Source organism: Manis pentadactyla, chromosome 18 (assembly GCF_030020395.1).
Source record: "Manis pentadactyla isolate mManPen7 chromosome 18, mManPen7.hap1, whole genome shotgun sequence".
Classification (NCBI taxonomy): Eukaryota; Metazoa; Chordata; class Mammalia; order Pholidota; family Manidae; genus Manis; species Manis pentadactyla.
In genome coordinates, this window is record NC_080036.1 from 13,650,523 (window position 1) to 13,673,591 (window position 23,069).

The 23,069-nt window shown below is 40.4% G+C and overlaps 1 protein-coding gene across 6 annotated transcripts in view; it reads left to right on the forward strand.

Annotated features, from left to right (window-relative positions):
* The first annotated feature begins 5,128 nt into the window (after window positions 1-5,128).
* TJP1 (tight junction protein 1) overlaps window positions 5,129-23,069 on the forward strand; it is a 270,943-nt gene continuing 253,002 nt past the window's right edge. For all 6 annotated transcript variants that reach the window (XM_036878759.2, XM_036878760.2, XM_036878761.2 and 3 more), the window contains exons 1-2: window positions 5,129-5,316; window positions 14,717-14,849. In XM_036878759.2, the coding sequence (XP_036734654.2) occupies window positions 5,144-5,316; window positions 14,717-14,849 (306 nt within the window). In that variant the 5' untranslated portion in view covers window positions 5,129-5,143. The remainder of the gene's footprint in view (window positions 5,317-14,716; window positions 14,850-23,069) is intronic.

The following is a 23,069-nucleotide window of genomic DNA, read 5'->3' on the forward strand; positions in this document are numbered from 1 at the left end:
TTTCAATACTTTCAAATGTATCAAGGGCTTGTTCTGTGGCCTAATAAATGATCTATCCTAAAGAATGTGCCATGTGCACTTGAAAAGAATGTGTATCTGCTGTTGCTGGGTGCAAATGTCCTGTAGATGTGTTGGGTCTAGTTGGGTGTTGATCTTCTGCCTTCCTCTATCCAATACAGAAAAGGGGGAGGGGTGTTGAAATCTCCTGTTATTGTTGAATTTATTCTCATTCAATTCTGTCTGTTTTTGCTATTTGGGGACTCGGTTGTTATGTGCATGTATTTTTCTAATTGTTATGTTTTCTTAATGGATTGACTCCTATGTCAATATAAAATGTTCTCTGTGTCCCATAACTATTTTTCTCTGAAAATCAATTTTGTCTTGATATTAGCATGGACACTCCAGCTTTCTTTTATTACTTTGTGCATGGTACATGTCTTTCCAACCTTTTACTTTCAACCTTTTTGTGTCTTTAAAGTGTATCTCTTGTAGTGTGCTTCTCTACAAGTTTCCATTCTGACAGTTTTTGTCTTTTGATGGAAATGTTTAGTATATTTATGCTTAATGTAATAAATGATAAGGTAAAACTTATGGCTGCCATTTTGTGATTTCTTTTCTAAATGCCTGTGTCTTTTCTATTCCTCTGTTTCTTTATTACTGCTTTCTTTTGTGCCATATATTTTCTAGTGTACCATTTTAATTTCCGTGTTATTTCTTCTTCTTTGTTTAACAAAGTTATGTTCTTAGTTGTTGTCCTGAGGGTTACAATTAATTTCTTAACTTAAAATAATCTAGATAGAATTAATACCATCTTGATTTCAACATTACACCAAAACTATGCTCCAGTATAGCTCCATTCCCTGCTTCCTCCTTTGTGTATTATTGTCATGCAAATTATATCTTTATACATTATAAGCCCATCATCACAGTTTACAATTATTGCTTTATGCAGTTCTCTGTTAAATCAGAGAAAAAATTTTAAATAAAAAATTTTAATTAAAAGATTTTTAAATTTTAAAATATTTTATACTGTCTTTTACATTCAGCTATGCAGTTGTCTTTACCAGTGCTCTTTATTTCTTTGTGTGGATTCGAATTACTGTCCAGTAACCGCTTTTCATTGCAGCCTGAAGGACTCTTGCTATTTCTTGGAGTGCATGTATGGTAGTGATGATTTCTCAATTTTTATTTATCTGGGAATGTCTTAATTTCTCATTCCTTTTTTTTAAGGGTAGTGTTGCTGGAAATAGAATACTTCATTGATAGTGTTTTTCTTCAGCTCTTTAAATGTCTTCCCTCTGTCTTCTGATCTCTGTCATTTCTGATGTGAGGTCCAGTGTTTACCTTACTGACGATCCTTTATGGAATGAGTTGCTTTTCTCTTGCTGTTTTCTAAATTCTCTCATTGTCTTTGGCTTTCAGCAGCAATATGACTCATACATCTAGGTGTGGACTGTCTTGACTGTATCCTACTTGGACTTCTATGAACTCCTTGAATGTGCAGATTAGTATTTTTCATTAAGTTTGAGAATTTTTCAGCCACTATTTATTCAAATGTTCTTTGTTATACCTTTCTTTCTGGGACTTTATGCATATGTTGGTATACATGATAGCTTTTCATAGGTCCCTGAGGCTTTGTTCATTTTTCCTCATTGTTTTTTCTTCTGTCCCTCAGGCTAGGTAATTTCAGTTGATTTATCTTCAAGTTCACTGACTCTTAACTTCTGCCATTTCAAGTCTGTTGTTGAGCCCCTCTGAATTTTTTATTTTGGTCATTTTACTGTTCAACTCCAGAGTTTGTATTTTTTTAAATTTCTGTTGATTTACATTATATATTTGGTGAGACATTTTTCTCATCATTTCCTGTAATTCTTTAGACATGATTTCCTTTAGTAAATAAATTTATAATAGCGAATTTAAAGTCTTTGTCCAATAAATCCAACACCTGGACTTCCTCAAGGAGTGTTTTTAGTAATTACTTTTTCCCCTATATATTGGCCATATTTTTCTATTGCTTTGCATCCTGTAATTTGTTTTTTGGAATCCGGACATTTTGGAGAGTATAGGATGGCAACTCTAGAAATCATATCCTTCCCTTCCACTCCGAGGTTTGGTGTGGTGTTTATTTTTGTTGTTGTTTTGTTTGTTTAGTGACTTTGCTGGACTAATTCTGTAAAATTTGTATTCTTTGTCAGATATGGACACTGAAGTCTCTGCTCAGGTAATTTAGTGTCAATTAATTATTGGCCAGAGATTTCTTTTAATATTTTGAACCAATAGCCTTTGTTAAGAAGCTGTGTGTGTGTTGCAGCATGCCTTCAGCATTTTGATAGGTAGTTTACAATTCTTCTTTAGCCTTTACTTTCTGCTTGCATTGAACCTCAAGGTCAGCCAGAAGCAAGAGATAAGGACCTTCACAGGGGTTTCCTGAGCATGCACACAGTCCTGCATATACAAATGGCATTCTTGATTCCTAGGAATGTTAGAGTATTCAAGGAATCCTATGAACTCTCAATCCCCATTTTTCCTTTTAATTATTTTTGGTCAGCCCCTGTTACCCCCAGCTGGTTTCACCCCAGGCAATTGTGCTATTAAACAATTGTTACAGATTGTTTTTGACAAATGCCCTAGGGATAAAGCTGTTTGCACAGAGTGAGTTCTAGGCCAGGTCAAATAAAAACAAGCCCTGTGAGTGGAGATTGTCAGGGTGTTTCCAAAGGGTCAAATAATGACGATTCTCTGGCAAAGGGGGCTTTTAAGGAGCTCTAAATACAGCCTGCCCCCTCCAGTGGCTGCTAGTCAATTCTTTTTCAAAACTACTGTAGTTATGAGGCTTTTGGTTTACAAAACTATCACAGGGTTGGAGAGAGGGGATGGAAATTAGGAGAGTCAAAGGCTTATAAAGTTCACTGTTCTTACCAGGACTCAATTGTTGCAAGCCTTCAGTTAATTTATGGAGTTCTGAAAGGGTTGATTTTAACAATTTTAGTCAACATTCCCCTTTTATGGAGAAGCAGATTTGCTGCCATTCTGGAAGTGCTTCTAGATTTATTTTTATCTCTCATTATCCTGAATTGATCCACTCAGCCTCTAGTTGTCTAAATCCTTGAGTACAGTGAAATATTTTCATCAATTATCTTACAAATAATATGACAAGGTGATGCAAAAGGCCAAGCACACATAAGAAATGGAGAATATGTAAATATAGGCCCTGATGTTTTTTAAAAATATTGCTCCAAGGTCTTCTCCCATGTGTGGATATACTTTTGAAGTGCAAAGATCTGCCAATTCTTCATTTTATATGAGAGCTGAAACTTTTGGATATATGAAAGTGGAATAGATTTAGACCTGCTTTCCTACCAAAGAGACTATGAAATCATTTTGGAAGCGCAAGCCAGAAGGAGACTGTTTTGTTCTAATCTTCTTATGTGCTAATTAATTTGAAAATGCAGCGTTTAAATAGATATCCAGAAGGGATGCACTGTGGAGAGAGGGTGTTAACACTCGACAATTTTGCTTAGTGGGCACACAGACACTTGTTAGGTTTACTTTTCATATATACACCCTACACACACACACACACACACACACACACACACACACACACACACCCCACACACACACAGACAGCCCCTTGCTTTGCAGGTCCAGATGTGCCTGATGTTAGCTACTAGAGTTAGATAACATTTGGTCAACAATATGGTTCAAATTTCGGTTATGGCATATTAACTGTAAGCAAATACATATAGTACAAATGTATACAGGAGAAATTCTCCACGCAGCTCTTTAGTCCACAAATCACTATGTAAATAACAAGTACATCATGATCAGTGACCAATCACATCAGTTCTTTCAGTGTTTGTCAGTGACTGGTCACTGTGCATCTGTTTTTCAGGTTAGGCACTGACTGCGAAGCATGCAGTTGTGCTGCGACCTTTTCTCCCAGGGATAAATCCATACAGCGTTGTAGAAAAGTGGGTAATTGAAAGAGGGAATTGTCCAGTTAAGTTGAAAGGGCAGCAAAGGAACAAAAACACGATAAAGATGGAAGTGAAGTGAAATTTAAATGGAATATAAATAGTATTATAGAAAATAAAGGCAACTCTGGGAATGTTGACATTACCACCTTTCCAGAGATTCTAGATGGGCGGCCAGAATCTAAACATACTGAATGTGAACTTGATTGAGAAAAGTGGTTGTGACAAAAAGGATGAGGATGTCCCAGAAAAGTCACATTAAAGGAACCCTCTGATATATTTCACCATGTTGAAAGAGGAGAGGATAAGAAATTGAAAATCAGCCAAACACGATACATTACCAAGGCACAGAAAAGGGGCTCTCTCCATAGATAACACTTGTAGAAGACTAGCACTGTTTGTTACTCAAGTTTTCCTTACAAAGAAATAAAACTTTAATTCTCAATGTTTGTGATGTTTCAAAGTACAGAGTATTAAATGATTGGTTTTACTATTTTTTCATTTCCCCATACACTTACGACCATCAGTTTAAAAAGTCCGGAATGTTTTACCAAAATTTTTAAAGGTCATGAAACCACCTTAATTTTTCCCATTATTAGGAAGGCATGGTTCACGGTCATTTCCTCAGTCTCAAACCACTGCGCACGCACAGACTGCATACATATATATGTATGCAGTATGTGCATATGTACATATACATTTTATATGCACATAAATTCGCCAAACTCTTTAGGCTAGAACACATACATGATGGCTACAAACCATTAAGTGATCATTAAAATATATATATTTTTTCTGCTCTGGGAACTTGCTGGGGGTGCCTTAGGGGTATAAACGATAGAAGACGAGCTCCGAGGACCGTGAGGCACACGGGGGCGCAGGGCCGGGCGGTGCCGGGGGGCAGGGGCGGCTCCCAGCGCCGGGGTCCCGCACGCCCGGCCGCCCGCCGGGCGCTCGCTGCGGGGCCGCGGCTTGCGGAGGCGGAGGGGGCGGTGCGGGCGGCGGCGACGGGCGCGGCGGGCAACGCGCAGCGGCGGCGGGAGCGGCCAGGCACGCACGGCGGCGGCGGCGGCGGCGGCGGGAGCGGGGGCCCCGGCCACGCGCGGCCGCGGCGGCGGGGGCGGCGGCGGGAGCGGCGGCGGCCGCGGATGGCCCAGAGCTGATCTATGCGGCGCCTGGAGGGGCTGTGTCTGCGGCGCCGGCGGCGGCGGCGGGGCCCTGCCCGCGAGCGGCGCGGGGACAAGATGAAGTACCAGAAGTACCTGACGGTGCTGCAGATGGCCATCGGCGTCACCCCGTCCAACCGCGGCAGCCTCCTGCCGCTCAAGAGGAAGCTGTGGTGAGCGCGCGGCGGGCGCGGAGCGCTCCGGGACGCGGCGCGGGTCGGGGCCGGGGCGCGCGGGGTGCGAGGCCGCCGGCGGCCGGGCTGCCGGGCGCGGGGAGCGCGGAGCGCAGCAGCCATTTCGGAGCCCGTTGGGCCGAGCGCCCCCGCGCCCCGCGCTCTCCCGGGCGTCCCCGCCGCGCCCCTGGGCTGCGCCCCGCGACCCGGAGAGCGGCGCGCGGCCGGGAGAGGGGGGGCGGGCCCCGCGGTCGCTGGGCCCCGCTCGCCCGCCGGGCCTCGGGCTCAGCATTGCCAGCCAGGCTTTCCTGCAGGCAGCGTCCAATTCGGTGTCGCTGGATGCGTTTTCTAATATTTCTCAAAATCCAACTGCTGCCGGTATGTAGTAAAGGACGAGCCGCTCCCACGGTAAGGGGAATAAGTTGGGAGATTATAATTGCATTATCGGGGACTCTATTTTATCTGCACGCGCGCCAGTTCCTCTGACCTGGAAACTGTTATTGGGGTAACGGGAAAATAATGCCCTTAAAGAAAAATGCCTGCAAGTTACCCAGCTCTGGTTTACACAGTTGATTATCTATCGGATTGTATTACATTTTATTAGCCCTTAAATATGTCATATAGAATCTTCGTGGCTGCCTAGGCACTCCATCGACCTGAGACTTCGGTGTAAGGTTCTGTCACAAAAGAAATAACTAAAGGGATGGTGACTATAGAAAAAAGATGCCGGTAGTCTTGGTATTCACTGGTCATTTTAATTTTAAAATCTGTGGTCATTGTAGTTTTTCATTCCAGTCAATTGAACACAGTCAAAGGTTATAGAGAAAAGAAAGTGAGGCTGCCTTTTAGGAGAAAAAGATTTTGGAGGTAAGACCAAAAAAATAAGTTCACATTTCATCTGTGCCACTAACTGTGTGACCTTAAGCAAGTTACTGAGTATCTGTTTGTTTTCTGTAAAATGAGAATGATGTTACTACCTCTTGGCGTCCTGTGCAGATCAACTGAGATCATGAATACCGAGGTCTTGCCACCATGCCTGGCTGAATAGTAGGTGTTTAGCAAATATTAGTGTCTTCCTCTCTGCCCCCTTCTCCTCCATTTGTTTGGGAAAAAAGAGAAATTTATTCTGCAAAAGGTATTTTAATTTGATGAACAGAAGTGGCAACACACCAAAAACTAGACTGGTAAAAGTTGGCAGTAATTGAATTAAGAAATGTCTATGGGAGTTTTTCACAAATTTATAGGAATATGTCACTATTATGAAGCAAGAAGCAGTAACATTTGAAGGTGACTTTTCATATTGATGGTGTACAGAAATAAAAAGAGGTTACCACTAACTGTCTTAACTCCCAACTTGCTTTTCTCCTGAGCACTGAGCAATATCTAATATGCTACATATTTTACTTTTTTTTACATATTTTAAAATTCATATACATCTCCTCTCCCCCTCCCACTAGAATGGAAATTGAATGGGGGCAGGGCTTTTTGTCTGTTTAGTTCAGGGTTAACTCCACTGTAATTGATATCTGTACCAAAAAGGTTCTCAAAAGTTGTGTTGAATAAGTGAATTCTTAATAATGCATAACTGGTAAAGAAATTTGAGGAAATTTTCTTGGCATTAAATTTAAAAATGAAGATGTGGGAATAACGTATGAGACAGTGTTAGGCATGAATATTAGCAGCGGTTGGTCACAAAGTCAAGAATCCAGTTTATTCTTTTTCATCATTGGAGTGCAGCTTCTGAAAATACAGTCCCTAATAGAGAGTTTGTGAAGAGTGGACGCAAGGAAATAAAATCCGGGTAAATTTTGTACTCTAGAGATTCACGTTTCGGGCAGGCAGTGAACTGGGGCCAACGTTCAGAACCATCTAAGAGACCAGCTGGAAAGGGCAAGGGGATTTTGTTGAACTTTTCCACAATTTTAAATGAACGTTTCAGAATTTCCACTCAATGTTAAATGAATTTGAAAATGTTAATCTAGTTTGTAAAGTGGCAAAGTGAAATGCATACTCCAGAGTGGCTGGTACTTTTAAACATAGATGTATAATCCTTTTTTTTTTTTTTTAAGTTGGAGAATATTGTACTGCCTGATTCATCTCTCTCTCTCTGTTCTCTGGAATTTATTTTCTAAGTAACACTTCATTGTGCCAGTTATTGCAGCAACTGCACATGAAGAATTTGAAGCAGAAGTCACAGTTGTATGACTAGAAGATATGAGGATATAGGTTTTGACTCCAGAGTGGTGGGTGGGAACCAAAAGTGACATGAGCAATGTGTGTCAGACCTTGGAATATACCAGCTTATGCCCATTACAAAATGTGAAGGCATTCTATGATAACTGGCATGCCATAAATGAAGATCTATAGGAAGATGTTTATGGAAATGCATATGCTCTCTATGTCTCTCTTTAAGTAATTGCCGTCTGTATGGAAAAACTGTGTACCTGCAAAGCTTATGCCAGTGTAAGTAAAGCGTGGGCTTGATTGGTCCAGTGGTCTGGCCCCACACTTCTGTCTATAGTTCGGCCATTTGTGCTTTGGCTTTCCTTGTGCAATGCCTACTGTCTTTCTGATTGGCTGTGCAAACCCTTTAAGGAGTATTAGGTTTGCACACCAATTTAGGTAGATACTAAAATAGACCAGCAGCAGACCCGCATCAGTGGACTCCAAGAGCCTTCTTCCTGTCTCCTCCTTCTCTAAGAAATCTAGGAAGTAGGAGTGTTTGCAGGGCTTGGTTTTGAACCATTACTGTTTAGGAACCTGGAGGTAAGGCCTGAGTTTGTGGAAGCCTGCTGCCTGCCTTTGGGAGCTTCCTGTAATTGCCAGTGAGGACAAGAAGCAACAGGGCAGAGTATTACCTAGCGCTGCCAGGCAAGTTTACCAAGAACCTGGTGGCTTGAAACAACAGTAACTTACTTTCCTGTGGTTCTGGAGGCCAGACGTCTGAAATCAGGATGTTTGCAGAGCCACCTCCCCTTGAAGGTTCTAGGGGACAGTTCTTCCTCGCCTCTTCCTGGAGTGCCCTGCGGGCTCCAGGTATTCCTTGCGGCCAAATCACTCCAGTCTCTCCAGGCATCTTTGTGTGTCTGTGACCTTTCCTCCCCTTGTCTGTTGTAAAGACAATTGTTCTTGGACGTGGGGTCCATCTGGATAACCCAGGATAACCTCATCTTGAGATCCTTAATTACAGCTACGAAGACCCTTTTTCTAAACAGGGTGACATTCACAGGTTTCCGGAGTTAGGAGGTGGAAGGAGGGGTGCCGTTGAATCCAGTACAGGTACCAACGCCAACTTCTTCCTGTTCAGCAAGTATGTGGCCCAAATAATTGTCACTTCTATTTTACGTGAAATGTGAAAAATATTTTCATGATATAACTTTCAGAGTCCTGATTTTTGCATTGAGTGCTTTTAGGAGTGTTTACACTAATTGTAGGGGAAAAGAATGCCATTTCATTTTCTTCCCACGTTTAGAAATGTGTTTTCCCAGTCATTTGGCTCAGTAATTATTGAAGGCCATCTAGTATCAATTCATTTTTTCAGGTAGTCATCCAATAGTTAGATTATGAAAATAGGAAGAGCTGCTGTTCATTGAGCTTATTACCTACCAGGGGTGTCCAAGTGCTCTCCAAGCATCCTCTCATTCAACCCACCGTACCCCTGTCAGGTGGGTACTGTATTCCCCAGTTTTACAAATGAGATCATTGGCTTGCCCAGAGTCACACATCAGGTTTTATGCCAGTTTTAGGGGTTAAAAACACATTTGAATAGGGACATGACAGTCTAGAAAGGGAGAGTGACTGGAAACGGGGGCAAAGCAACTGGAAAGTGCCTTAAAGAATGTTGTTTCCCCAAGGATGCCGTGGGTCACCAAGGTCTCCCCTGATGGGACAGGATGGGAATGGCTTTAATATCCAAGGCCTTTATTGGTTGATTTTTTTAAATTGAGGTAGAACTGGTATACAGCATTATATTAATTTCAGGTACACAACATAATTGTTTGAAATGTTGCAAAAAATGATCACCACAACAAGTCTAGCTAACATCTGTCCCTTTCTTGTTTTCTTTAATGAGCTAATTATAGGCAATTACACGCATTATTATTTATAAGTATGACTAAAGGCCATTTAATATAAACCTTTCAAGTCAGCTATTAAGATTTCTGAAGTCTGATACTTACAAACAAAAATAAGCATTTTACTAGCTTTTACTGCAGTATCCTGTCCTTTTAAAGTCAGCTGCCCTGCTGTACTTAGTATCTCATGGCTCCTATTCTCACATGCTTGCTTGGAATTCCCCTTGTTGGGGGGAAGATGCTTTGCTATCATCATTATTGTTATTTTGTGGCTGTTTATTGATTATATAGCAGAAAGATTATTAGTGTCACAAGTTGATAGTTTTGTTCTTAGTAAAACTGCTTTGTTTTTACCATCCTGATTATTTTTGCCCAATTTTTTGTTATTATTGAGTTCTTTTCCAGTAGAAATTAGAAATAGGTGAGGCAGCTAAGCTTGGGCATTGTTTGTGCTAAGTGAGCCTTGGTAAAATACGGTTGTGAGCCAAAGCACCTGAGTTGTGAGCCAGAGGACAGGGTGGATCTGGGATTCTGCCTTTCAAGTGCATCGGTCATGCCCACAAGTGAAAATATGGCACCTTCAGGAAAGTTAGGAAGGGAGTGGAGAGAGGCAGGCATTTCCTCCCCAGTTGTCCCCTCAGAGAGTTAAGTGGAATTAAGAATTAAGAAAAGAAATACTTCATTGTACGTTAAATACTGATTACCCCAGAGTTCAAGGGAAAAATACCCAAGATGCTTAAATCTTAGTTCCTAGGTTTATTTCCCTCCCATCAGGGGCTGTTCTCCTAAGTATTTGGGGAACAATCCCCAAAGTCTGAGTTACTCAGTTCAGACCATATCATTGGGTCGGGAGAGAGTGGGATCTTGGGATTAAAATAACTCCTTTTTGTCTCTGTCTGGAAGAACTGTCCTCAGTGGGCCTCCTGCACCCAGGGGCAGCTCTTCTCGCCTAAGTTGTAGATATACCTCTGTATTCTTATGAGTGCCTGGCAGAAAACTATTTGAACCCACATTTCGCCACCCCAGGACAAATTAGTTCTCAAAACAGTAATAAAACAAAAGAGAAGCAGCACCTTTAATTCCTTTGTACCTCAAGACCCCTTCCACTTGTACATAAATTAACATTCTACATACTGTCTGCGTCTGGGTTTATTCCTTTTCTTTATCCCCTCCCCCAAAAAGGGGGGGTCATTCCTGAACCATTTGCTTTTTGACAGTTGACCTCTTTTCTTCACAAAGACCTGGTCAAAGCTTTAAAGTTACTCAAAGTACTCTGCAGGAGCCTGGCTGAGTTCTTAGCCAAGGCACCATCCTCCTGCCGACTCTGTGGGCAGGGCGGGTACAGACCTGATCGTCACCTGGTATACACCTGTTCAGTTCTACTGGTTATTGAGAGTTTTAATTATGATCCTGATGGGGACGGGGTGGGTCCATTCCTCAAGTTACATTTACAGTCATTTTTTTCCTTCTGTTTTACCTTGTCACTGGATTTAGTATTACATTTAGTTAAGTCTTAGCTGCCAGTCATTTATAAAATGTGATGGATATAAATTTTTACTGCAGACTTTAGGATTTAGTTCTAGGCTTTTAGGATTTCAGCGAAGAAAATAGTGATGCCTTTCTAAGTCAGAGGAAAGGAAAACTTACAAAAAATTTGTCGAAAAAATTATATTTGTATTAATTTCTTATAATATGATCATGCCACATAGCCACACTCTCAAAATAATGTGAGAAAGAGGAAATCAAGGGATTTTAAGACTTGTCCTACAGTTTTTTTCTTTCCCACATGCCCTCTTTTCATTAAAATAAAATTCATTATTTCAGTGGAAGCTGTTCCTCTGCAGAGAGGAGAACAAAATGTACAATTCACTGCTTTTGGTATTGAGGATAATGAAAGTGACATCATCAAAATTTTGCTCTGGGAGGTGACTTGAAAGTTGGACTCGTTGAAAATTCATTGATATAATGAAAACATGAATTTAAAAAGCTACAGCAAAAATATTAACAGTCTGAGTAAACAAAGAATGCCATCGGAGGACCAGCCATCAGAGGACCAGTCTTTTTGAGGAATCTCTGAAATGTACGGAGTAGAGAAGGATAGATCAAAAACCTTGCTGAAACCATTGTCCAGAGAATGTATAGGAGATGTCTGCAGAGGTAGGGGTGCATAGCTTGAAGCAGCATTGAAGGATGGAAGAAACAGAGGACACTCGGGCATCAGTCATATTTGATGCACTAGGCTGGCGGATCCCCCAGTCCTCACTAACTTGTGACAAGTAGTGGACAACAGTGTTGCTTTCTCACTGCCAGAAATTGTGAATGTGAATGCTGGGGCCACAGACAGGGCTGTATCTGAGGCAGCGACTCAGTTCCCTGACCCAGAAGAAGTATCTCACAAACCTCCCAGCAGCATCTGCCATCTCTCTGCCAGAGTTGCCAAAGGCAGGCCACAAGGGAAACAGACGTTCTCTAACTTAAATATAAGTAACCATTAAAAAAATCACCATAGTAGGAAAAAGCCAGTATTGAGAGAATGACCGTATTCAACAAACAAAAGCAATAATCCCTGAGAAAATAGAAAAACCCTATTCACATGGTTATTTTCAGAAAGATACAATACTGTATTTAAAAAAACAGTAGACACTGCATATTTAAAATTTGCTCATTGAAATGAAAGAATTGACAATGTCTGAATTGTTTGAGATTTCTGATGTTTGAATTGGCAACATTGAAAAACAAATTAGCAACCTGGAGAAGTAAGTTAACGAATCCCAAAAGAACAAAAAGATTGAAAGTGTGAAAGACAAATTAGGAGCACTTGAAATTATTCCAAGAGGGGATAGGGCTTTGGTGGTGCCTGGAAAAGAAGGAAAATGAAGATGTGTTAATGTCATTTCTTGTGTCAGAGGAGATAAGAATACTGATGAACCCTAAATATTGATAGAAAAATATGAGTTTATATATTTATATGCATGTGTATATATGTGTGTACATCTGTATAGGTACATATGTATTTGTGTATGTGTATATAACACATATATACATACACAGATATAAATGTATAAATGTGTGTGTGTGTATTCTTAGCTAGAGGTAGAGCTACCATAATTAGATGTATAACTTTCAAACTACTAATTGAAAAGGGGAAAAAGTCCAGGGGTGGGTGACGACAGAGAAAATCAATCGTACTGAAAAGGCAGGGAAAAAAAGAAAACATTTTAATTAAAAATACAGAAACCATGAAACAAATACAGGAGGAATAAAAAAACAGTAAATCTGAGTGAATTAAGTTTTTCTCAAAAGATACAGATTCCCAGACTGGGATAAAAGGAAAATCTAGTTACATGTTGTTTACCAGGAGCTAAAGATACAATGAAAAAAAGAGAGAGGGAGACACAGAGACACTGGAACGTAGAAAACACAAGCACAGAAAAAGATTGTCAGGAAAAGGTTAATATAAAATTGTAGATGGAGAAAATTATCAGGCAAAAAAGCATTCAAGGTAAAATCTTTTATTGGAACAGAGACTTTTCATATGATGAAATCCCTAAGAAGATACGAGTTGTAAACATTAAGGCATCTAATAAAACATTTGGAATATGTGAAGGAAAAATTAATGGACATACAAAGATCAATTGACAAATCCATGTTCATGTTGGAAAACTATAATCATCTTTTTTATGGAAATCAGCAATTCAGCAAGCCACAGGAAGGACACAGAGAAGTTAAGTTTTAAAATAATAAAATTATAAGAAATTGTAATCCCTTCTATTTAAGGATTCCCTTCCCTCCCAGCAGGGGGCATTCTTATGTACTGTTGATGGACGTATGAATTGGTAAAGCCTTCTTGAAAGGCAGTTACCTAGCAACATCTAGAAACCTTTCACCCTGCATTTTATCTGTGGTTTACTTCTTTCCTAATTAAATATTGTGTTTGTTCCGAAAGATGTCAGAGATGTTCACTGCTTTATGATTTGATAGCAAACTTTTGAAACAAAGTAAATGTCCACCTGAAGGGGAAGTGAGAGGTTGAATTAATTGTGGTGTACCTATACGATGGAATACTGTTTAACCATTAGGATTGAGATAGATCTGGGTTATTATGGAAAGAACTTAAGGTATATTAGTAAGTGAAAAAAATAAGGTTCAGGACATTGTGAACAATTTGGTCACTTTGTTAACAAGTTTCAAAAGGAGATGAACACATACACCGGTCAGCTTGAGGGTCTGGGAGGTCATACAAAGAACTGTTGGTGGTGATTGTCCTTCGGAAAAGGGCTGCAAATTTGGGTTTGGGGGAGACGAAGGAGGCTTTTGTTTTTCATTTTTTTATCTTTCTGTACTCTTCAAGTATTCAAACTATAGGCAGGTAGTACTTTTAAACTGCAGCCATACCTAGTCTATTTTATGATATTTACTCCTATCTTATTATATAAATCAAGTTTACTTTGCTAATAGTTCAACCCATGTGTCCTTTTCAAGCAATGAGAGACCTGTTTTGTCCTTTTCAGAAAACATTTTAAATATAAAAAAGTAGGCCATGAAAGTTGACAAATATGTAAACATGGAATGTATTACAGATAGGAGGTCTGGTCGTAAAATAAGGAAACTGATTTTATCAGCCATACATACAAATCAGTCTCATGCCCTTATTCTCTTTATCATCTCTAAGATGAGAGTCCACTGAGCAGTTTACTCCCAGGTTTCCAGGCGACATTGTTCGAAGGCTGCCACCCAGTAGTGGCACAGAAATGAGGGAACACGTGATGGTCCCGGCATTTATTTATATGTATTAAACGTGCATTCCAGTGTGCATTCTGTAGATGGCTTAGATTGCCTTTTCTTCTTATCTGTATTTTCTTGGTTCCATAATCATGCTGAATTAAGTATTTAAATTTTTAAAAGTTATTTTCATGCTAAACAAAAGCATGCCAAACAGTTTCTGTCGTAGTGCACAGTGATAGCCTTGTGACAAGGGCTGAGCACTTGATAAAAACCCACCCAGAGGGAAGTAGATGCCTTCCAGTTACCTAGGAAACATCAGTCTAGTCTTAACTGCTTCTTTGGTGGTTACAGAGTTGACTTTTAGTGCATCTTAAATGTTGGAGTATTTGAACTCTGTCAAAAAAGAGATCTAAACTAGCAAGTTGCCAAGAAATATTTAGGAAGAGTATCTGGTAGAATATAGCTCCACTGTGGTTCTTATTCTTACTTTTTGGTTGAAAAAGGAGTGTGACATTTCCAAAGCTGCCCTCAAATGCTTACCTCATACTTGTGAAATGTGTTTACCTATAAACCTGTCTTTAAACTTTTTCCCTTTCTTGCAGGGTAACGCCATCCTCTGAAAATCCTAATGGTGCTACTTCTAGTGTCAGCCAAGGAAAACCTTCTTTAAGAAGAATAAAAGGGAGACTACACAGAAGCAAAAGCCTTGACAGCATCGATTTCTGTGAACTCACTGTAAGTGGACTGTTAATACGTTTCTCATTACTCAAAGAATATAAAAATTTTATTTCATTTTTTAAATTTTTCATAAAAATTGACTTACTTTGTGGTAAGCATTTTTTAGTAAAAACTGGTTCATCTGACAGGTTACCAACCAGAATGCTTTGTTAACTGGTATCCATATGCTACATTCATAAGAAGTGGTTCATAATGATGATTCTGATTCAAAGACGAAGATAAAGAAATGCTTCCTGAACTCTACAACAAAAATTGAATTGAGTTCACTGCAATATTAACATAAATTTCATAGAAAATCACAAATCCGCATGTTAATATAAGTAGAGATCTAAGTATTTGATTAACCCCAAACACTCACCTTCCTGGTAATGACAGAAAATAGTTACTTTGATATTATTAGGACAGGCACAATTCAGTTAATGCTGGCGCTTTCTGTCTATTCTAAGTAATTAACATAAGTGGTCATATTTTTTTTTCCGGGCCAAGTGACAGGTTTTCCCTATGGGGACGTGGTAAATTCATGCATGTTTTTCGAGGAACACTGGTTCTTCCAGGCCCCAGTGGCCTTTCCTGTTAATAGTATCCTAGTTTATCAGAGATACTGATAGCAATGCTATAAAGGAAGTACTGGAATTTTCTTTGCTCTAAGAAAGTTTTGTTCAGATTTATGTAGTGTAAGGTTCAGGGGCAAATAATAGGTATTTAAGATTCTTAGTAACCCAGATGTGATCATTTCTTCCCTTTGAGCTCTGAAAAATTCTGAATTATAAAAGTGCCATTGACTGCTGTTTCAAAAAGCCGTGCGAAGTATGAAACTAAAGGCTGTGTTTATTGAGGATGTATCTTCTGTATCTTTTACCTATAACTGATGAAAACAGAGGGTCAGTAAACATGGACCCTCTTTTGTTACTTGAAAAACTTTTTAATTTCAGTAATTATTTTTACCAAAATAATTTTACTCAATTCTTTTACTTATGAGTGTGCTTGACTGCATTTATGACATGTAATGGTGAAATGCAACCTGTCAGAAGACATTTAAGCAGTAACTGAGAAAAGGAGTAAAAAGGCAGTAATACTTGCTAAGTAGACATAACCATTAATGGACTGAAGAAAATGTATAGTTTAAAATAGAGGGAATTGCTTTTCAAAGGTGAAACACTGAAATGAGAAACAAACACGAATTATTTGTTGAAATATAAAAATGGAAATTTAAAGTTAAGCAGGTTCTTGTATATGATGTTAAACTTTATCATTACTGAAGCATATCAGATAACTGAATAATTTGGCGTGTCACAAAATACGTTTACTTGCTCAACCAGAGTCATTGTAGTTGGGGAAGAGGTTACATTTTCTCTAGAATATGACAAAAAAACAAAAAGCTTTCCTTCATGTAATGTTGGCTTCAGTTCCCCAGCAACAGACTATTTCAGCTGTGAGGAAAAGTTGGTAGGGTTATGTTTTTACCATGATGAGTATGTTTAAAAATTACTGATAATTTATTCCCTGCATTGTTCTATGGAAGAGCTGATCTGGCTGAAGTGAGTACGCAGTGCAAGCAAGGAAAAATAGCATTACCCAGGCACAGGTAACATCTGCAGAAGTAGTCTCTTTCTGTTTGGTGATCTTTCCTGTTTGACTTTATCTCAAACGTGAAATGTCCTAGCATCCCTGGAGGGAAGGCATTCTGACATTGAGGTTGAAAGAGAGATAAAGTTGAGGTTTATGGAAGGTCGTTCCAGGGAGGAGCTGTGTGTTCTAATGGTTTACTGAGCTTCATGGGCGACGTTTGTGATTTCGCTTTTCTGCTTTCTGGGGAGTGCATTGCAAGGCCATGGACTTTAGTATACTGATGTTTTATCAGTCTTTCAGTAATGAGGATGTATTAATGGTAAGTAATAACTGCAGTCAATTTGAGTTTTTTTGCAATTTTGAGTACATTTTCTTTCTCAGGTTTTCACAGTTAAGGGTGGTAGGTCAGCAATTTATATTTATTTTGCTCTTTGAACATTGTTAGATTCTTAGAAGTTTTATAATGAGCACATTCTGTTTTTAGAAAAGCAATAAACTGATTTTCCAAACAATAAGAAAATAAAAAGAAGAGCCTAACAGCTTGGCTACCCCCACTTCCTAACATAGGCTTTGGCAGTTAATAATATCCAGGATACATAAGGGCATATAACATCTTTGGCATGGGGATGAAAAAGGAATTTTTTCCTTCCAGTTTTTAAATACTATCTTTTTAAAAGATGGAAGTGCTACACTATAAAAAACACATGGATTAGAAAAGGGTCTCATGGGAGTTGAAAGGTATTCAGATTTGGTTCCCTAATGCACTTGACTTAGTAATATCATCGTGGAAAACCAAATTTTAAGACCTTAGCCACAAAGTCTAAAGGGAAGACCCTTTTTGTAAAGGGTCCATAATAATTTCCAGTTATACAAGAATATAGATACTCCTTATTCCCTTTAGGAAATAGCCTAGCCACCATAGGTATCTCTTCAAAAATATTCTTCTAGTTCAAAAAAACCCCCAAATTTGTCATATTACATATTTTTTATTCATAAAAATTTTTGTTAAATGTGTCTTCTTTTGACCACCAAAGTAAATAGAAAACTTTAAATATAGACTTAAACTTAGTTCATAACCTCCTATTACAAGCATACATCAAGTTTGCATGACCAACAGAATAGTATTTGTTTTATTTTTACATTTTACTTTTAACTTTGCCTAAGAAAAACGTACAATTTTCACTGCTTTTAGAAAAACACAGCAAGTGGAGCAAGAGGTCCACTTGCCACGCATTCGGGGTCCCAGTTTCTGGCTGAGAAGCCTCAGTTCCAGCTGAGACTGTTGGCTTTGGTCCCAGGCTTCAGACTGATGCCATTTCAGCTCCTGAGGAGAGGCGATTGTTTCAGCTTTCTCTGGGGGCGTTAAATGGGACGGGCATTCTAGTCCCTTTTGTAAACCCTGCAGAACAACTGACTGACACCCTAGTTTTCGGAGGGAGACTGGGGAGTCATCCGGTCTCCCTAGTTCTGTGAGACAGTGTCCCAAAGATACTTGGTAAAAATATTCTTAGGCAAGTCCTGGCGTAGAAAAGCCTCTTAGGAAGAAGTGTTTTGCCTAGAAAACCCAAGCCTCTCTTCAACACTTTAATGGGCAAAATGATCTGTAAACCACACAGTAAGTTTTTCTAGCCCCATGGGGTAATGGAGTGAGTGATATATTGATAACCAATATGAGGAAAAAAGGTGACTATTTAGAATTAGAATTAGTGATGTTTACTAGCTATTGTCTTTTACTCTGGGGTCATTGTCTAGAGCAATCAGGTTGTATTTACACTTAGTCCCTTCCTCCCTCTCAGATTCTAAATATTTAGTCAAAGTAAATGATAATTTTAAAACTCAACAGATGGCTTGAAATTTTACAGCTTCTCTTGATTATGCCTTGTCCCTAAAATAGCAGGATGGAGCCAGTTGGGTGAGATTGATTCAGATTTGGGATATCCTGAACACAGACTTAAGCAATTTATTTCCTGCTCTGTGAGTATAAGCCTAGATTGCTAGTTTTCTTTTTCCGCCAGCAGAAAAATACTGCAAAAGGTTCTGTGTACAATAAATAGAAACAATGAACCAATTCTTAGTTTATGGCTGTGTTCCTTTGGCCTTGGATGAAAGAAGAATTCACTCATCACTGAGAAACCATTAGGCGAAATGATACATTTCAAAACCTTTAGAGGAGTTTTTGTCATGAGAGGGAAAATATGTGATAATAAGATATTATTAGTAGTGTTATATTTGTGTACAGTTTGGGCTAATAAGTCACATTTCTCTGCTGCCTGAATAATAGTTTTACAGTTTTCTAATGATCAGAGATTTTTTACATTTGAAAAGATACTTTCTTCTCGTGGTAGAGGAGTCTTCATGTAGGCTCATAGAAAATATAGGTTACCTGTGGATTATCCTTGATAGAAATTGTCTCCTCCTCCTTTCCTCTAGATCTCCTACTATGAGATGTATGGAATGCTGAGATGCCCCAGACGCCTGTTTTAGAACTAAATATCCATTTGACTTTGAACATATGCCAAGTTTGCTTTCTTCTTGACATAACTTGGGTGCTTGGCTGGTGAATAAGAAGCTGGGCACTGGAAGGTGAGAAAATGGTAGAGGGACACTGAACACCAGGTTGTCCTGCTTCCCAGATGGGTGGGAGGGGCCAGCCACTTGTACCGTTTCTCACTCCCAGTCTGATCGCCACCACGCACCCCACCAGTGTGAGAGACTAGGAGCAATGAGCCTTGTGGGTCCACAGCTGCTCTTCTCATCTTGAGCTCTGGTGACTTGGGCATCTTTCCCTTCATATCTACACATCTCTCTGTCATTGTAGGTGCTGGCTCCAAGGCCACCAGCAGATCTCCTAACCGTGCCCTCAGCTGTTAATGCATGTTTTGTTGCCTAATTGTATCATGTACTTCAGCTCCTCAAAGGCAGGGAGCATGTCTTGCACTCCCCAAAATACTAAGCACGATAAGCGTGATGGATTTTATGTTCATTAAATATTTTGGTTGATTGTTGGTTGGCTGCTTCATTAACTGTGGCAGCTGAGCAAAAAGAAGCCTAGAGACCATTAAATGTTAAAATAGTGAGGATTGAGAAGCAGCAGGCGATGTAAAGTAGTGTAACTCACTTGACATATAGTCAGGAGAAGTAGCCAACTCTTTGTATTTATTGGCTTTTCTTATGGGAAGCATGCTTGAGCACCAAGAAAAGGGGGTGGATTTTGAATAACCAAAGTAGATGTGCTGGTCCTGGTGGAGGTAGTGGAGATGGAGGAGATGGAGCTGGTGTTGATAAAAGTGATGATGGTGGTGGTCATGATAGTGGGGGTGGAGATGGTGGTGGTGGAGGTGGAGATGGTGATGGAGGTTGTGGTAATGGTGGTCGTGGAGATGGTGGTGGTGATGATGGTGGAGGTGATGGTGATGGTGGATGTGGTGGTGGAGGTGGAGATGGTATAGGTGGTAATGATGGTGGTGACGATAGTGGAGGTGTTGGTGCTGGTGGTAATGGTGAATGTGGTGGAGGTGGAGATGGTGGTGGAGGTGGTGGTGGTGGTGGAGATGGAGAAGATGATCAAAGCAGCTTCTGTTTTCAGATGGCCAGGTCTTTCACATTCTGAGGCAGTTAGAATGTTCCTCACTGCATGTAACAACACATCAACTCAGAGTGACCTAGGTGCTGAAGACGTTTATCAGGTCACAGTCCTAGAAGTCTAGAGGCGGGGTGATCATCAGGGCGATTAAATCCAGTTGGTCTATTGTTCCGTTTTCCTGGGAATCTTTGGTTTCCTCTCCTCTCTGAGTAGACTTCACCAGTAGGCTGATAACATGATGGGTCCAACATTCTGGGCCTCACATCCTTATGCATAAAGTCAGGAAGGAGGAGTCTCTCTTTCTTGGCTCTCTCTTACAAGCATGGAAACCCTGCTCTGAAGCCCCCTTCCCACTTCCCATTTCCATCTCATTGGGCCTTTTCCTGGACCAGGCTGTGGCCTGGTGAATGCTACGCATTGATTTGTTTAGCTGGGTTCATTGACCAAAAGAAGTGTTTGAAACCCATAAACAACAGCTGTAAGAATATAAAACACATGTTCATATACAACTGTTTGGAGCAGACACAAATAGTCCTTATATATCAGTTGGAAATGCCTTTGGCTGATTGAATTACAGTCATTTAAAGAAAACTACCAGAGTTTTTTCTCATCTAGGAGTCTGGGGGAGGCAGCCCAGGGTTGGTGCAGCTGCTCTGTGATACTCTCAGCGACCTGACTTTCTCCACCTCTCCAGGCTGCCCTCATTTCGTAGGCCTTCGTCCTCCCACGAGTCTTTCTGTGGTCTCTGGGTGGCTGCTGCAGGTCTGCCATCACATCTCATATTCCCAGCAAGAAGATGGTAGAATAAAGGGACAGATTTTCTCCTAGTGAGGCTTTGCCCTTTTATTTCAGAGGACATGCCCTCCGCAGGAGCATCTCTCTTCATCTTGTTGGCAAGAACTTGGCCTGTTCTAAGGGAGGATGAAAAATGTGGAGTTTTGGTAGCACAAGGCTCCTAGGGATAAAAATGGGATTCTGCTGGTAAGGAAGGAGGAAACAGACACTTGCAGGTAGTTAGCAAGGTCTACCTACGTACCCAAGCAGGGCTTGAACTCAACACTGTATAGACCAGAAAATCAGTGTGGCAGTAAAAACCAAATCATAAACAGGTTAAATTATAATTGATATCATGGCATTTTATGAAAGAAGCACATTTCTGAAACCTCTGCGTAATTCAAAACTCATACGGTTGTGAGACTAGTTTTCCCATAGGACTCAAAGTATTGTGCCTTATTTCTGTCTCCCGATGAAGGGGTCTGCCATGGGCCAGTAATGTAGTTCACTCATCCTGCAGGTTTGAAATTATGCTCTTCTTGATGATTATTCTTAACTTGGAGCATTTGTATAATTGCAAATTTGTGTATGAAATGAGACTTCATTAACATATTCTGTTGCATGATTCAGATTTGCGCAACTAAAATTTGCAAACTAAACTGTGTTCAGTTTAAGAAGGCAGGGAAGTATATAATACATTTTAGAAAAAATAAAATTGCCAGATGATAAAAATACAAAAAGGTTTGTGCCTAAAGTGTTTTTTTTGTTAACTCTGTGAAAACTTGTCTATCCAGAGCAAATTGTTACCCAAATTTTCCCTCATTCCAGGAAGTCTTTGTTTTTACATTATGGCCCTACATAATCTCTTATAGTTTATGTGTACATATTGCCTTCCCAACTTCAAAGACAGATCATGTGTCATAAAACTAGATAGCTTCCTAATGCCTAACATAATGTTAAGGACTTAATAGAGCCCAGATAAGCATTTGTTGAATGAATAAAGAGATTTGATTAAGTGGAGTAAATGGCCTTCCTGGCAGCTACTCTGTGAGGGGGCACTGAAAATGGTAACAGAAACCACAACTTGTGAAACAGATAAACTGTGCCAGCCCACTCCCCACTCCCCGGTGCCCATCACAGCTAAGTTCAAACTCTAACACCAGTCTGCACAGACTCCTGTGTTCCATGACAAGACTAGACACCAACTGGTCCAACAGTAGCTGCTCAAACACTGTGTGTTCCAAAGACAAAAACCCTGGCTGCTCCAGCAGCTGCCTCGTTTACGAATTCTGACTGGTTTTTGCCAAGACCAGTCAATGACTTACCCTCGCTCCCCACCCCTGCCAGGCCCTGCAATACCCTTTCATCCCCGGGGCGTCTCCCTTCCCCTCCACCACTGAGGTGCTCTGTGGTTCCCCGGGGCTCCCTCGGAAGCTTGCTTGCTGCAGCAGGTTAATAGATCTGGCCCTGTCTGGCTGTAGGTGTGTTCTACTGGCCTTTGGTAGGCTTCGTCAGATATATGAGGAAAGGAGAATTTTTTTTTTAAATACTGGAATGAACAATAGGGAGAATTTTAAAATATCATTTTGAAGTATTTTCAAACTTACAGAAAAGTTGTAAGAACAGTACAAAGAACTCCCATAACCCCACTCTCCCAAATTTCCCAGCTGCTAACACATCACAGTATTTGCTCCATTGCCCTGTTTCTCTCTCTACATATGTATACGTGTATATGTATACACAACCCATTATCATACCTCTTTTGCTGAACCACTTGAGAGCAAGCTATGGATATGATGTCACACAGCCCCTACCCTTTGCAGGATTTAGTTCTCCCAAACAAGGCATTCTCCACTTCACCGCCATATAATCAAGTCAGGGAATCAATACTGACACAATACCGTCCAATCCACAGTTCCCATCCAAACCTCTATTGTCCCAATAGCATCACTTTTTTTCTGGGATAGGAGCCCATCTAGGAACATGCATGGCTTTTAGGGGTCCTGTCTCCTCTCTGAGAGTTTTAAAGAACCCTCAACCTAGAGCTGTCCAGTGTTTTCTCTTGACCTGATTCAGGCCACTTATTCTTGGCAGGACCTGAGGGTGTGCCCGCGGTCCCAGTTCACCGAGCAGCTCATCGCTGGCCTGGGAGTCAGTGCTGTGGCCCACTCCCAACCCTCCATGGGGACATGCGTTGCTCTCAAGTACAGGAATCTATCAGAGTATCACCCTTGCTAATTTTCCAAATGAGAAGAGTCAGAGAGTTTTGAGGCTCTTCTGAAGAATAAAGG